Raw genomic sequence first — 14,364 nt, 5'->3', positions numbered from 1 at the left:
GAGACTTATCTACAGGGTCCTCTGTCGTCGTGCTGAGGATGAGTAGACGTTGATGACCTGGCGTCGATTCCGCAGCAGAACACTCGTTCGTGATGCATACATGATACACCCCCAGGCGGAGCAAGGTGTCCAGCGAGTGCTAGGTGGCGGCGGAGACAATCCAGATCAAGTGCAAGCGCATGACCGATCAGGGCTCGCGTGTTGCCGGATGGATCCAGAAAACGATGTCCATCCATGCAAATATAGATCAATCTATGATTAGCAACAGTACAACAAGGATCATTCTAATGCAAACAAATCTGAATCAACTCGCCCAATTGGAAGAGCGTGCTGATAACGTGTTGTGAAACCAGTGGCGGAGGGCCCAGTGTGGCGAGGTGTGGCTCTCGCCATACCTCGGCCCGGCCTATAGTGGGAATATACATCGGCCCATGAAGAAAGTGCGGTTTACCTCCCTGACCCTAGCAGCCGCAACTTCTGTCAGTTCGTCCTAGTCGTCCCCGCTGCGCACCGAGGCGCCGCGCGCCCGACGCCCTCGCCCAGATCCCGGCTCCCTGCAGCGGCGCCCTCGCCCTCCGGCCCCGACGCGCCTGGGCACCTCGCTGCCTCCCCGGCTCCCTGCTGCAGGCTGCAGTGGCGTGCCGGCGCCCACGCCCTCCGGCCTTCATCCCCGGCTCGGCGCCTCGGCGGCTCCCCGCAGCGCCGCTGCGGCCTCCGGTACTCCCTCCCATCATCCCTCTTCCCCTTACCCTCTCCCTCCATCCCTTGGTCACTCTCAAATCTCAATTACATAATTACTCAATCACTGCAGCAGAAACTTGGGAAGGGAAGGCAGCCGCCGGCTCAAGCTCCATGGAGCAACAACCAAGCTCTAGCAGAAAAGGGAAAAGAAAGGCACAAGGAAGAGGTGAGAGAAGTAGTGTTTTTTGGGTGTTGTATAGGATTGGGAACTTAAACTAATTTACTTTAATGTGAATTTGACTATTTATTTCAGATCTAAAGAGCTATTTTAGTCCATTCGGATCCAGTAGCACAAACCCAAGCACTCATCTGTTGTAGAAGAAGGATCAAAATATTGTTGAGGCCATGTCTTTGGTTATTGACGTGAAAACACGTTTGAACAATTTGAGAAGCGAAGGTTATGAGCCACTACTTGAAGAAGTCAAAACATTTTGCCAAGAAAATGATATCACAATACCAAATATGGAAGATAGTATACCAAGATTTGGTAGATCAAGGAAAGGAGGGAGAAACAACATCACTCAAGATCATTACTTTCGTGTTGATACCTTCTTTGCTACCATAGATGCTATCACAACAGAGTTTGATCATCGATTCAGTGAGGTATCATCGGAATTACTTACTTGCTTTGCTTGCCTTGATCCTAGAGATTCATTCTCTAACTTTGATGTGAATAAACTTGCTCGCCTCACGGATATATATTTGGATGATTTTTCTTTTGATGACCGGAAAAGAATAAGAGACCAGTTAGAAACCTTCATTATTCATGTTAGAAGAGTTGATGCATTTAGAGCTTGTTATGACCTTGCAAGCCTAGCAATGAAAATGGTTGAACTTAAGAGGCATGAAATATTTCCCTTGGTTTATCGCCTAATTGAGCTGGCATTGCTGCTACCAGTAGCAACTGCATCAGTTAAAAGAGCCTTTTCAGCCATGAAGATTATTAAAACTGAGTTGCGGAACAAGATGTCCGATGGTTGGCTTAATGACTTGATGGTGGTGTATATTGAGCGGGAGATATTTAAAGAAATTGATCTTGAATCTATCAAGAAGGCTTTTCAGAAGAAAAAAGATAGAAATATGCAATTGCCAAAGTCTCCTAGACGCAACTAACAATAAATATACCGGTATAACTCTATACTCTAATTGTGTATCTTGTATTACATTTAATATTTTAACTCTAATATTTTGTTACTAATTTATGTTTTCTCTTTGTTTGATAGCTTCTTTAGTCCAATTGTTGATTTGATGCGTACTTTACGTGTTTTTTTTTCATTTGAGGTACTTCTAAACCATATTTTTGTTGTGAACCTTTATTTCCGTATAATATTTGAACATAATCTAATAATCCACCGCCACACCTAAAATTTTCGGTGTCCTCCGCCATTGTGTGAAACTAATGATTCCGAGTAGCGTCGTGTTGCCGACGAGGAAAAACAATTACATGAACACAAAAGTAGACAATACACAGATATAGGGTGGGGCTTTCTTTTTATTATTTTCTAAATAATAAATCTGTACAAAGCTCCTCCCTCTCCTCATATATATATATATGTGTGTGTGTGGACCTGTGTGGTCAGAGTCCTACTTGAAGCCCAAGTTTCGGTGGAAGCCCGTTCGCGTCCAACAGAGACACCTTCATAACAAAAGGGACCCCTGCGCCCGCGTGCGCGTTTCGCTCGATGCCGTTGAACGGGCCCCGTTGCCGTATCGGGAAAGAAGTTGTGCAGCCTTTGTCCACCCGCCCTCCCCCAGCAGCAGGCTTCCGCCGTGGTGGTGGCGCGCGTGCATGGGCAGCGGCTTGGCTCGCCGTGCCCGTGCATGCGACAATTCCACCCCGCGCCGCGCGCACGCAGACGCAGACGCAGGCACCACCGCACCAGGCAGAGTGCGTTGCGTGCTCGCCTCTCGGTCCTTTTGGCCTCTTGGGTAGTTACGTGTCGGGTCAGGGCTAGTACGGCGGCCGATGCCGACAGGGCAGGGGTACGGTGCGGCCGGCCGGCCTTGCACGGTGCAAGCAAGCCAAGCCTCTACGCCGGCTACCGATCAGCGGGAGGCGCTTTCACCCACACTTGCTTGACCAATGGACCCCGGCTGACGAGGCGGTGACGGCGGAGCGCGCTCCTCATCGCCATCGTGCTGGCCACACCCGTCGCCGGGTTGAACCGGTCGCGGTTCAACTCCATCCAGCTACCTGCCCGGTGTGCGTGACGCCGAGCCCGGCGCTGAATTCAAACTTGGAACAAATCGCGTACATGCCCGGTGTGGTCGAAGCTCCGATCGCGCCGCGCGAGACGACCGCCGGGCGTCGCGGTCGCATGGCGCTGGAGCCACCGGCGCATGGGGATGGAGAGGGAGGGATACGGTTGCCGCGGAAAAGAAACGTGTGGAAATCGACGGAAAAGGACGCGCGCCGGCCGCCGGGGAACGGGAGCGGGATGGGGGATGGAGGAGGGGCCAGCCAACCGGAAGGAACAGGGGGCGCCAGAGATGCCACGTCGCGGGGCCGTGGCCTACTTGCGTGCGCCCGGCTGTGGCCTGTGGGTTCCTGTGCCGGCTCTTATCATTGCGAGAGGAGAGCGACGTCGGGGCGGCACGAACGCGGGAGGAAATTGGCGGCAGGGGGAAGGGTCCAAGCACCTTTTTGCGGCGCCCACATGTGTAACAAGCAATCAATTTGACGTGGTGACAACACACGCCTTCTGCTGTTTCAACTACACGTCTACTGAAACAGAGGTGCACCAGGGGTTTTGAGCCTATGCGTGTGTCGAGTTTAAACAGTAGTACTAGTCCTACTGTGCATGCATGTAGGTGCCCCTGGGAGCCATTTCAAGGCTGTACATTATTTTGGCATGGATTCTCCATTATTGTTAGCAGTTTTTTTTTAAAAAAAGAATGAAAACAGGCAAATGAAGAGGGAGAATTCACATTCCCCTTTGATAAATCTGCGTCTAATATGATGTGACAGGGACACATATTCTATTTTAGATGCTTTTCTGTAGTGACACTTCTATTTGTGCTTCCTTTTCTCCTTTCCGGTTGTCTTCAAGTTGCAAAATCATTGTGCATATATTCTTTTTTTGTATTTATTTAATGGTTTCTCACTTTCTACATTTTGTGTTTGTGATCAAAATTTGACCGACTCTTTGTCCAAAAAGGATACAGCTATATGAAGCCTTTTATTTCCGGACTGTGAGAATGGCACGCACCAAATTGGAACTCTATCTATGTCGGCATCAAATTTCAAAGTATTCTGAACAAATGTAAAGAATGAATGAGTGAGTTGTGAGTGTTCGAGTTTTACTGCGTAATATATAAAAGAAGATTAATCACATGCATTATTTTTTGATTGCTACAGTATCCACCAATGTATTATACTTATCTAGTATCTGGTTCCATATAAATTGTCAATTTTGACAAATAATAATATTCTTTTAAATATCGGCATAAGTAGAATGAAAATAAACCACTTATCCATAGTATATTTCTTATAATAATACATCAAACATGTTGGTATATTAATTATTAATCACATGTACCCACTGGCGGACCCAAAGGGTGGCCAGGGTATGCCGTGGCATACCCTAAGTGGCCCACCCCGGCCCACTCAAGAGCATGCAATCGGCATGCTCCTTCCCAGCCCCAGCAAGCGGAGGCACGCAGACGCAGCGGAAAAAAAAGGAGAGAGACACGGACTCCGACTCCCTCACGCCATCACGCGCCGCCTCCGCGACCGCCCGTCCGCCCATGGCTCTCCTCTGCTCGGCGTCGCCCAGCAGCACAATAGCACAGGTCGCCGGAGGGCTGGACGCCGGCTCGCCGTGCCAGTCGCCAGTCACCCTCGAGGCCCAAAGACCTGTGAGCTGCTGGCCTGCCACCGGCGCCGGCCAGTGCCGGCCGGCGACCATCCTCGTGGCCAGAAAGTAGATTATTGATGTATTCTATTTTATGACATAGTTTATAATCTTATCAAATTGATCTTGTTTCTACCGGTGGTAACGGCAAGTGTTGAAAGGGTTTTCTCTGCATTGACTTTTGTGAAAACTAAGCTGAGAAATAAGATGGGAGATAGTCCTTTGAATGATTGTCTACACACATTCATCGAGCGAGATATCTTCTTTCAAATGGATGAAAATGATATAATTAATACTTTCATGAGCTTTAGGAAGCGTAGGCCTAATAAAAAGAAATAAGGTAATCTCTTTGAGCTATTGTAGGTGTGTAAACTTATTTTATGCAATTCTAAGATTTAATGTGCTTCTACTATGTATATTGTAATCAACTGTATGTAAGTACCGAATCTAATTGCTTATATACCGAATTGCTCGTGAATTTTTTTGCTGTGTACCGTTTTTTTAGATTGTATCGAATACCGAATTGAATGTTAAACTTTTGACGCGGCATACCCTAAGTTCCAGTCCTAGATCCGCCACTGCATGTACCACGTGAAAAATGATTAATCACATGCATTTCTTAAAAATCAAAGTACAAATATTAAAGCCAGCATTGAAAGTTATTTGACACCAAGATTTTTCAACTGCTGAATAAAGTACAAATATCAGATCATTGACTGACGTGGAGTTCTGGGTGCTAGCTCATCCTTTATATGTGGGGAATGAAAGCATTCTTCCCTTTGACCCAAACTAATTTCAGTTGGACCAATCTTCAACTGTCTACCGTGAACACATATTTGTTTGAATCAAATATTTTAGAACTGACAATTGGCAAACCCATCTTAAAGAATTGATTGACATATATTCGTTTGCTAGTCTTAATCATGATATGCTGGTCAACTTGTTTTAACTATAACGAGCATAGAGAAAACTATCTTGTTTGTGACAAAGCATATATATATATATATATATATATATATATATATATATATATATATATATATATGCCTCCTTGATGTATATTCTTTTTGTTCGTGATATGTCAAATATAAAGAAATCCAAACAAAACATTGGGGCTCCAACATGTCTATTATGCTGACAAATCACCAGCTCATACCGTACATCGATTTGTCATTAAAAATAAGGACAGATATCAAACAAACAAAAGAAATGATGAAGATTACGGCTTGCAAAAACTAAATTTGATTTTGGGAGGTTGGTAAGTAGTCCTACTCGACGACCCTTTCTTTAGCAGTATGTCCACATCATAAATCGGACGATGTATGGACGTTTACTTCTTCGTTTGGCTTTACAAATTATAACATGGCTTCCTATCAATCATAATCTCGAGCTTATTTAACTTTTGCTTTCGAGTAAGTTCTGGGCCAAGGTACGAATAACATGGCTACCGAAAATAAAAAAGAAATAGTACACAAATGGTGCGGTTACTTTTTTTTAGAAACATATATACTACATGTCTCGTGTGAGGCACAAATAATGATGTCAAACCTGGGGTTAATTAGCTATGAATACTGTTTGCTTACACGTCCGTTTACATCATTTACACGTGCGTATAAACGCTACTCGATGGATAGCCGTGTATGCCGATTAACCGTGTAAAGCCGTATAAAACCGTTTTGACCATTTATAAGGCTGTTTAAACGGCCGTGTATTCCAACTATTTGCTACACGGTAGGTAATCGACCATTCACCGTTTAACGTTTAGGCTAACATTGACTCTGATCTTAACTTATTGTTTTGAAAACTAATCTTAACTTAATTTTCTCCATAACGAGGTCAACCCTATGAATTCTATTAAAGATGCACTAGACCTTAGCTTGTGCCACGGCTGTGTACATCTTTCGTAGATGTAGAGGCTGGAACATGCTTCCATTATCTAAAAGGAACATATCTGGTGGAAACCGCAACTTTCGTGAAACTCGTACAAATCACAGCAAAAAAGTTGTCTAAATTCACCAAAATAATCACACATGTAAATGATACACAATCTTATAAAATATCTTGTTCAAGCTACTTCGTTTGTGATATATAAAAATAATAAATTTCTAATAAATTATTTGTTGTGTATCATCATATCATCTACATGTGTGATTTTTTTGGTAAATTTAGATGACTTTTTTGCCGTGGTTTGCACGGATTTTCATGAAGATTGTAGTTTCCACTAGATATATTCTCTATCTAAAAAGACCTTAGCTTGTGCCGATTCTTGTAAACGAGAAGATATTTCTTCGACAAAATAACAGCTTCCTGAACCATTTCATATTCTTTCATATAGTATATTTTCTTCATCTCTTGGATAGCAAAGCAAATTGTCTTCCCCGTTGCCTATGGTACGGTTGATTCTTGGTTCTAGCTTGTTAGAAGCCTTTGTCTAGCCAATCATATGCCCCGTTGCCTTCAATCCGTAGGCTTCGCCTAACCTTTATGCTAGGGTAGGTTATCCCGACGCATCGCACAAGGAAAAACAGAAACAGGCTACGTGGATCACCAAGGAGAAAGAAAGAAATAAAGAACAAAAGCTCGCCAATCTCATGACGAAATACTCCGGCCTGGATCGTTAAGCAACCAGAAGCGACGACGCTGAAAGCCGGCGCTGATCATCGACGGAAATAACACCGAGATCTCTGCCGCGATGGAAACGCATGAGGCGCCACCCCTTCTTTCCCCGCTGCCTAACCATGCCTCTTCCTTCCAGGAAAAAAACGTTGCTGTTTTTCTCACCCAAAGAGGAGAAAGGAACGGGTCACGACTCACGTCGCAACCCGAGCGTTCATGCTCGAGAGGAGACGTGCTTGGACCCGCGAGCGAGCTGCCATGCGCCGGCGCGGCGGAGGAAGCCCATGCGGGCACGGCGCCTCCTCCGCGCCGGCCGTTAGCTAGCTATAGATAGAATTACAACAAGGCCCTCGGCCGGGCATGGTCGCCGCGTACGTAGCTTGGCTGCGCGTGCCGGCCGGCTCGTGGAAATTGGAAAACAAGCTGGACGTCCACGTCCGGATTTGTTAGTTGGATTGGACTCTCTCTCTCTCTCTCTCTCTCTCTCTCTCTCTCTCTCTCTCGTGGTCGACGGCTAATCGCGACCTAATGATTTCCTGCGTCGAAACAACTACGGTCTAAAATGACTCTATCTCGATCGGGTGGACAGCAAAGACCGTCTGGTTTTTGAAAGAGGATAGGTGCCTGGTTTGGACTTCATTTTTGTTTAATATAATTAATCGGCACCTTTTTTTTTGCTTGTTTGTTTAAAAAAGAGGATTGGAACCCTTTGGTTTAATTTCGGGGTCAAGGAAAAATGGAATATTATTCGTTGTAGAGGTGGAGTCCTACACGCCGCGCCGGCGGAAGTACAGCTCGGAGCGTGCAGAAGAAGAACTCCGGATTGTGACCTTCTTCGCCGCAAAAAAAGAAGAGGAGAAAACGAATCCAAGCAAAGGGCGTTGCGGCTGTTCCAAGGAGAAAAGCAGGCGAGGGGGAAAAAAGGGTGGAGAAAAAAGATGCAGATTAAAGGAGGATGCTCTGACTGCAAGTACGTCACGGTTGATCCATGCAACTACACTACAGTTCTCCGTTTCAACAAACCTTTGGCGCACGCCCTTGATCTATAGGAGCATCACTTCCGTTTCTTCGGAGCATCACATGGTGCTACTTAATTCTAGCAGCGTCGTTTAGTAACCTGAAACAAGAGTTGTGGCTTCCGAAGGACACTTATCAGACGATCACGACCCGTTCGAACTCGAGAGACGACTTGGTATTCACCGAATGACTAGAGAGATGCGATCGTGGCTAAGCGTGTTTACCAAGAAGAACGCGTACTGCGTAGGGCGACACAGATCAGCATGTGTTCATTTTCTGCATCGTCGAATCGATACCGTCGAGGTTAACAGCCAGCGATCCCGTATGGATCCAAGAAGCGGCATCCGGTACGAGGCGAAGCTACGACGCGGCGCAAGCTAGTCTATCTACGGTATTTTCTCCGTACTCGGAAAGAAGATCGTTTTGGACAGTAACACAATCTTCAAAGAAACTTTAACTTCTTATTTTTATAAAATGTTTATCGCAAAGTGATACATTTATTTTTTTACAAAAAAATATTTTTCAAGATAATTCATATGTTTTTGTATTTTCAAACTCAACAACTTAAAATTTATTTATAATTTATATTCCCAATGTTTATCTCAAATCTTATCCAAAACAACTTTTTTTCGAGTAGAGGAAGTAGTTTTTTTCCGAAGGAATATCTATGGAGTAGTTTACAGCACGAGACACAGAAGCAAGCAGCGCGAGGTCGGTCAAATCCGAAGTGGACACTCGCGCGCCGTCTCGCGAACGAGCCGGAGCGCAGCGTCGGGCCGGAATTGAATAAATCAAATGCCCCGCCCCTGTGATTACCCGCGTCCACGTGACAGCGACCCGGCCGGACACACGCAGCGGCATTTCGATTGAGGAGGAGACCAGTACGTACAAAATACGAGTAATTCCGAAGAATTAAATTCCAGCTGCGAGTTTCTTTCAATTCCATTTGTTAATTAATAATTAGTTAGATGCGTTAATTGGGCGGCGACTGCGACGGGGAAAATCCTCATGTTTGTGCGTGGCTGACCGTCCAAGCTTGAAACGGAGGGAACAACGTGAGCCGCCGCGTCGAAACGCAACGGCAGCGCTCGCCCGCCCGCCGTTCATGTGGGGGACTTGGCTTGGCTTGGCTTTGCCGTTCCCGTTCCCGTTCCCCATAAACTCCACCGCCCCCGCATTACTGCGCCCCGATCTCCGCCTCCGCCTCCTCCTGCGCCTGCTGCTCCGGCTGAGGCCCTCCCTCCTCTCCTCTCCTTCTCGCTCGCTCCCTCCCTCCTCGTCTCGCCTGCGCCGCCTCCGCCTCGCCTCCTCGCAGCGCCCCCCGGCCTCTCCTCGGCGCGCGCTGCCCCGATCCCGCCGGAGTGCCCGCGCCGACCGCCGGCGAGGAGCTCCGGGCGGCTGGTTCTCCGTGACCCCGCGGGCCGGGCTGCGTCTTCGTCGTCCGGCTCTTCTCGCCCCGGCGCCGCTGCTTCCGCGAGTGGCGCCGTGTCGGCGGCGCGCGCATGCCGGCGGCGGTGCGGGAACGGGACGAGGGCGGCGCGCCTTGTCGCCGCGCGGACTGACATGACTTGAGCCTTGAGGTGCGTGCGGTTGCTGGCTAACCTGCTGGGAAAATAAATGGGTGATAAGGGAATGGGGGCGAATTCAGGAGGATGATGCTAAAATTTATCAACCGAATCATGAAGCTGAGTGCTCTATTTCTAATTTTGTGAAACCGCCATGTAGCAAATCTGGCTCCATTCGCTCATCGTCCTCTGCATCGCTGGTGCCGGCGCGGCCGAACCCGCGTCCAGCATCCGTCCACCCAAGCACGCCAGCCACCTCGAGAGGTCTACCGTCGTTGTGGTTGGTGCTGCTGCCAGCGCCTCCTTCCCATCCTTTGATTGGTATATGGGATGCCGTCGTGTGGAGATCCACCCGGACTTGGATAGGTTTCTTTCTTGTTAAGGACCCCCAGCTTGCTTTGAGGGATTTTCCTGGAGTGGGGTTTTGTTCCGGGAGATCTTTTACCTGACGTGAGCAATCAAAACCAAATCTTCTTTATTCTTCATCAGTATTAGATTTGCTTGATTCGCAGTGGAGTATCCATCCATCCATCAATGGTTCTAGTTCAGTTATGTTTGTTTCTGCTCTGCAGCGCGCGTAAATTAGATCTCAGTTGACGCCATGGAACTTTGGTCCAAGGCACGGGTGCAGTTCATTTTCCCAAGGAAATTTCGCAGTTTTTACTGACTCCTCATATCCCACTCAAAGTCCGCCCCAGAAGGTTTTCTTTGTCTGCAATGAAGATTACCGCCCAAGAAGATACTTTTGTATTATGCTTTGGTCGTACCAAAATGGAATATCGCCACTTAATTACCAATAAGCCAAATTAAGCTGATAAAGTAACAAGCGCGAAAAGGTCCAGAATTGGGCGGTGAATATATTGGCACCATTCTTTTGTTTTCATTGTATGAACTAATGGATGTACATTCTAACTAGTTACACCATTCTTGTTTAATTCTATGTAACTTCGTAAGTTTGGATTGTGGAATAGTTACATGCGCAAGAAGGTAGACCATAATATCAGGCCTAGTATTTCTGATATGAGTTGGGATTTGCTAAGGATCAACTTGGAATATATCTTTTTAGTTTAGCTACATGAGACTTACCCAACATAAATACACTATCTGCTAGACTGCTACCCAAACATATAGTACATGAGACTGTTGAAACTGGATTTAGTACTGTAGTTTTCTGTTCATATAATTCTTGGAGGCTTTGAGATAGGAAAATAGTTCAGAGTTCTGTATGAATCACAACCTATTTCCTAGCCATCCCCTTTTGTCAGCGATTTGTTTTGTGAGGTCTAATGGTGTATCATTTACTGATTTAGTGACATTTGATCAGGCTTTCCTCTCAATTGCAATAATCAAAATTGTTTAAGCTGATTGATGCTTGTAATCTCTAGCAAATTTTAGTGATTTGTTTACCTAAAATAGTTCTTTTGCTTCATTGCAATTCCTTGTGACATGTCTATCTTTTTTATCGCTTGCAGATTTAGGATGTGTACAGAGGGGCTGTAATACACAAGAATACAGCCGCTGTATTCTTGTGTATAGGTTCTCTTTCAATTGATCAACCGTTGCAGTTTCCGACGGAATGTTGGAGGGTCAATCTTGCCTGATATCAAGGTCACTGCCAAGCTCCTGCGATCAGGAATCCAGACTAGCTTACATGACATTCCACCTCCTCGAGATCACGAGGAGTAAGCGCCCACCTGCAAACCTGTCTATTGAACACGACGTTGCTGCAGTGGCAGCGTTGACTAAACGGACCAAGTCCGCTGAGAACCAGAAGGGTGAGCCACTGGATAGCCAGGGCAGTAATGATCAGGGTGATTCAGATTCAAGCACCCTGATAAGTTCCATTGGCCGGGATAACTCTATCAACTGCCTTGCTCGTTGCTCTCGTTCTGATTATGGTTCTATTGCATCACTCAACCGAAGCTTCCGGTCACTTGTCTGCAGTGGTGATCTGTACAAGGAACGTCGGCAGCTAGGGATTTCAGAGCATTGGGTCTACTTCTCCTGCAATGTGCAGGAGTGGGAGGCATATGATCCCTACCGTTCAAGGTGGATGACGCTTCCAAGAATGCCCCATAACGAATGTTTCATGTGCTCTGACAAGGAGTCACTTGCTGTGGGCACTGAACTTCTGGTGTTTGGAAAGGAGATTCTTTCACATATTGTTCTGAGCTATAGCATTCTGACAAATTCATGGTCGCGGGGTGTTGAAATGAATGCCCCTAGATGTTTGTTTGGATCAGCTAGTTTTGGAGAGAAAGCAATTATAGCTGGTGGCATGGATGCTGATGGACGGGTGCTTCGCTCTGCTGAGCTGTATAACTCTGAAACTAAAAGATGGATAACACTTCCAAGCATGAATAAAGCTAGGCGGATGTGTTCTGGCGTATTTATGGATGGAAAGTTTTACATAATTGGTGGAATGGCCAGTAACACGGAAGTCCTTACCTGTGGAGAAGAGTATGATTTAGATAGAGGTACCTGGCGGGTGATAGAGAACATGTCTGAGGGGCTCAATGGTGCAAGTGGTGCTCCTCCACTTGTCGCTGTAGTCGAAAATGAGTTGTATGCAGCGCAATACGCAGGAAAGCTAGTAAGAAAGTACAATAAAAGTGAGAACTCATGGACAACATTGGGTGAGTTACCAGAGCGACCTGAAGCCGTGAATGGATGGGGCATTGCATTCCGTGGCTGTGGAGAGCGGCTTTTGGTTATCGGTGGACCAAGAGTGTTGGGTGGTGGGATGATTGAGCTTCATTCTTGGATCCCAAGGGATGGTCCATTACAATGGAACATGATCGGAAGCAAACCTTCTGGTAACTTTGTTTATAACTGTGCTGTCATGGGGTGCTGATCTGTTCCCTCTCAAACATACCGTCGACAAGAAAGATTGTGATATTGGTTTTATCATATGGCATAAAGCACTGATTCTACCTGATGGGTAATCTCTGCATTCTTTTTGACATTTCAGATTTTACTCAAGGCTCAATAGAGTAGTCAGTTCCATGTACTCGTTAATAGTTACCCATTGGTTTCTGTTTTCAGCACATTTGATTTGCAGTACCTTTGCTCCATATACTCTGTTGAAATGAGTTCTCTGAGATGGATGCATATAGGTGACAAACTGTAATTGAGATAACCGTGCATCTATATGATTGTATCTTGTTCTGAACTGTGCCAACGTTATAGTAGTTCCTATCGTGCAAATGTCTCCTGCCAAGAACAGCATGAATTAAATTGTTCATCTACACACTTCCCAGCATGAATTGGAGCACCGACCTTCCATGTGTGTAGTGCGCCTTTAAATCCTTTGAAACAGTTGGTGCTAAAGTCCTTCCACTTTCTTTCGAGTAATAGGGATCCTACGCAAACTTTATTGCTTGCTTAGCCTATGAGATATTGTTATCTAGTGTTAGGCAGGTGGCCAGTCATTTTATTATATTCCGAGATGGCGACAGCTGCGGAGCTAATCAGTAACACCATTGTCTGGTTCGTGCTCTGCATCGTGGAGATTGGGAGGCCATGTTTCGTTTGTCGACTTGTGCCTATAATTTGGTTGATCGGTTTGTTTGTACTACCCCATCAGTTCGCAGCATATCTATGAGAAATCTGCTGATTTGTTCTCTGTCATTTAAAACTATTATGCATCCATTCGCGATTGCATAATTGGCTACGACATCATCCTACAATATTAGGGAAAAAGATAATTCATACCTAAAATGCGCACTGTATCCACGTAACTGAATCTGCAATAGAGGAGGAGTAGATCTGTCTTGGTCGGTCCTAATTATTGTGCTGTCGCTAGGCAATCATTTCTGTTCGTCGAGCATTTTTCTTTTCTGCCATTTTTCTTTTCTGTTTTGGCAGTAGCACTCCGGATTCTCATCCTTTGCGTCCAATTCCATGTCTGGGGATTCTAGCCGATCACCGGGCAACAACCCCCTGGCGTCCTGCCTTGATGACGAGAGGCCAGAATCATCATCCCCAGGCTGCAGGGCTGTCGCTGTGCAGTTTCCGTTTCTATCCACGCGGGTTCACGAAAATGGAAGCCAGGAAGGCAGCGAGATCGATGACACGAGTCACGGATGATTGGACCCAGCTCGCGTCGTGTTTTCCTTTTCCTTTTACAGTCCTTGCAGAGCCGTGCGGCACGGTGGTGCAGCCTGCAGCGCCCGTGGGCAGCAGGTGCGCTGCAGGCGGCTGCTGCTGCCTCGTCGTCGTCCCCTGCGCTCGCTGGCCAGTGCCCACTTCCGGCTTGCCGGCTGGCTTCTGGCCCCGTTGCGAGCAGAGCACGAGCGGAGGTGGAGCGCACCACGAGCGTTACAGTGGCAGCGACGCAATGGGGCAGTTGAGATCCTGCTCTCGAGTGTTTCGTGCTATCCTGCAGCTGCAGGTTCACGACTAGACGTAGTGACGTGCCCTGTCTCTCTCATGCGCCATGTGAAGTTGTGAACGGTAGGTAGCGTAGTTTCTGCGGGCGAAGAAGAATTAACCCTGCTGCACTCTCCATTGGATAGAAGGAATCTGGTGCAAGTACATGGTAAAATTTAGTCTACTACTAGGATTTTTTC

General features: G+C 46.5%; 1 protein-coding gene across 1 annotated transcript; it reads left to right on the top strand.

The window, feature by feature from the left end:
- Positions 1-9,308: 9,308 nt before the first annotated feature.
- Positions 9,309-12,974, top strand: LOC120657251 (F-box/kelch-repeat protein At1g74510-like). Its single transcript, XM_039935538.1, has 2 exons — positions 9,309-9,808; positions 11,266-12,974. The coding sequence occupies exon 2, from the start codon at positions 11,370-11,372 to the stop codon at positions 12,645-12,647; it is 1,278 nt and encodes a 425-aa protein (XP_039791472.1). The 5' UTR covers positions 9,309-9,808; positions 11,266-11,369; the 3' UTR covers positions 12,648-12,974.
- Positions 12,975-14,364: the final 1,390 nt, after the last annotated feature.

Source organism: Panicum virgatum, chromosome 1N (assembly GCF_016808335.1).
Source record: "Panicum virgatum strain AP13 chromosome 1N, P.virgatum_v5, whole genome shotgun sequence".
In the NCBI taxonomy this organism is placed as follows: Eukaryota; Viridiplantae; Streptophyta; class Magnoliopsida; order Poales; family Poaceae; genus Panicum; species Panicum virgatum.
The sequence above is the reverse complement of the archived record's forward strand: the minus strand, read 5'-3'. Positions and strand labels throughout refer to the sequence as shown.

Excerpts from the sequence above, each read along its gene's own strand:
- LOC120657251 (XM_039935538.1), top strand. The coding sequence starts at position 11,370 with ATGTTGGAGGGTCAATCTTGCCTGATATCAAGGTCACTGCCAAGCTCC.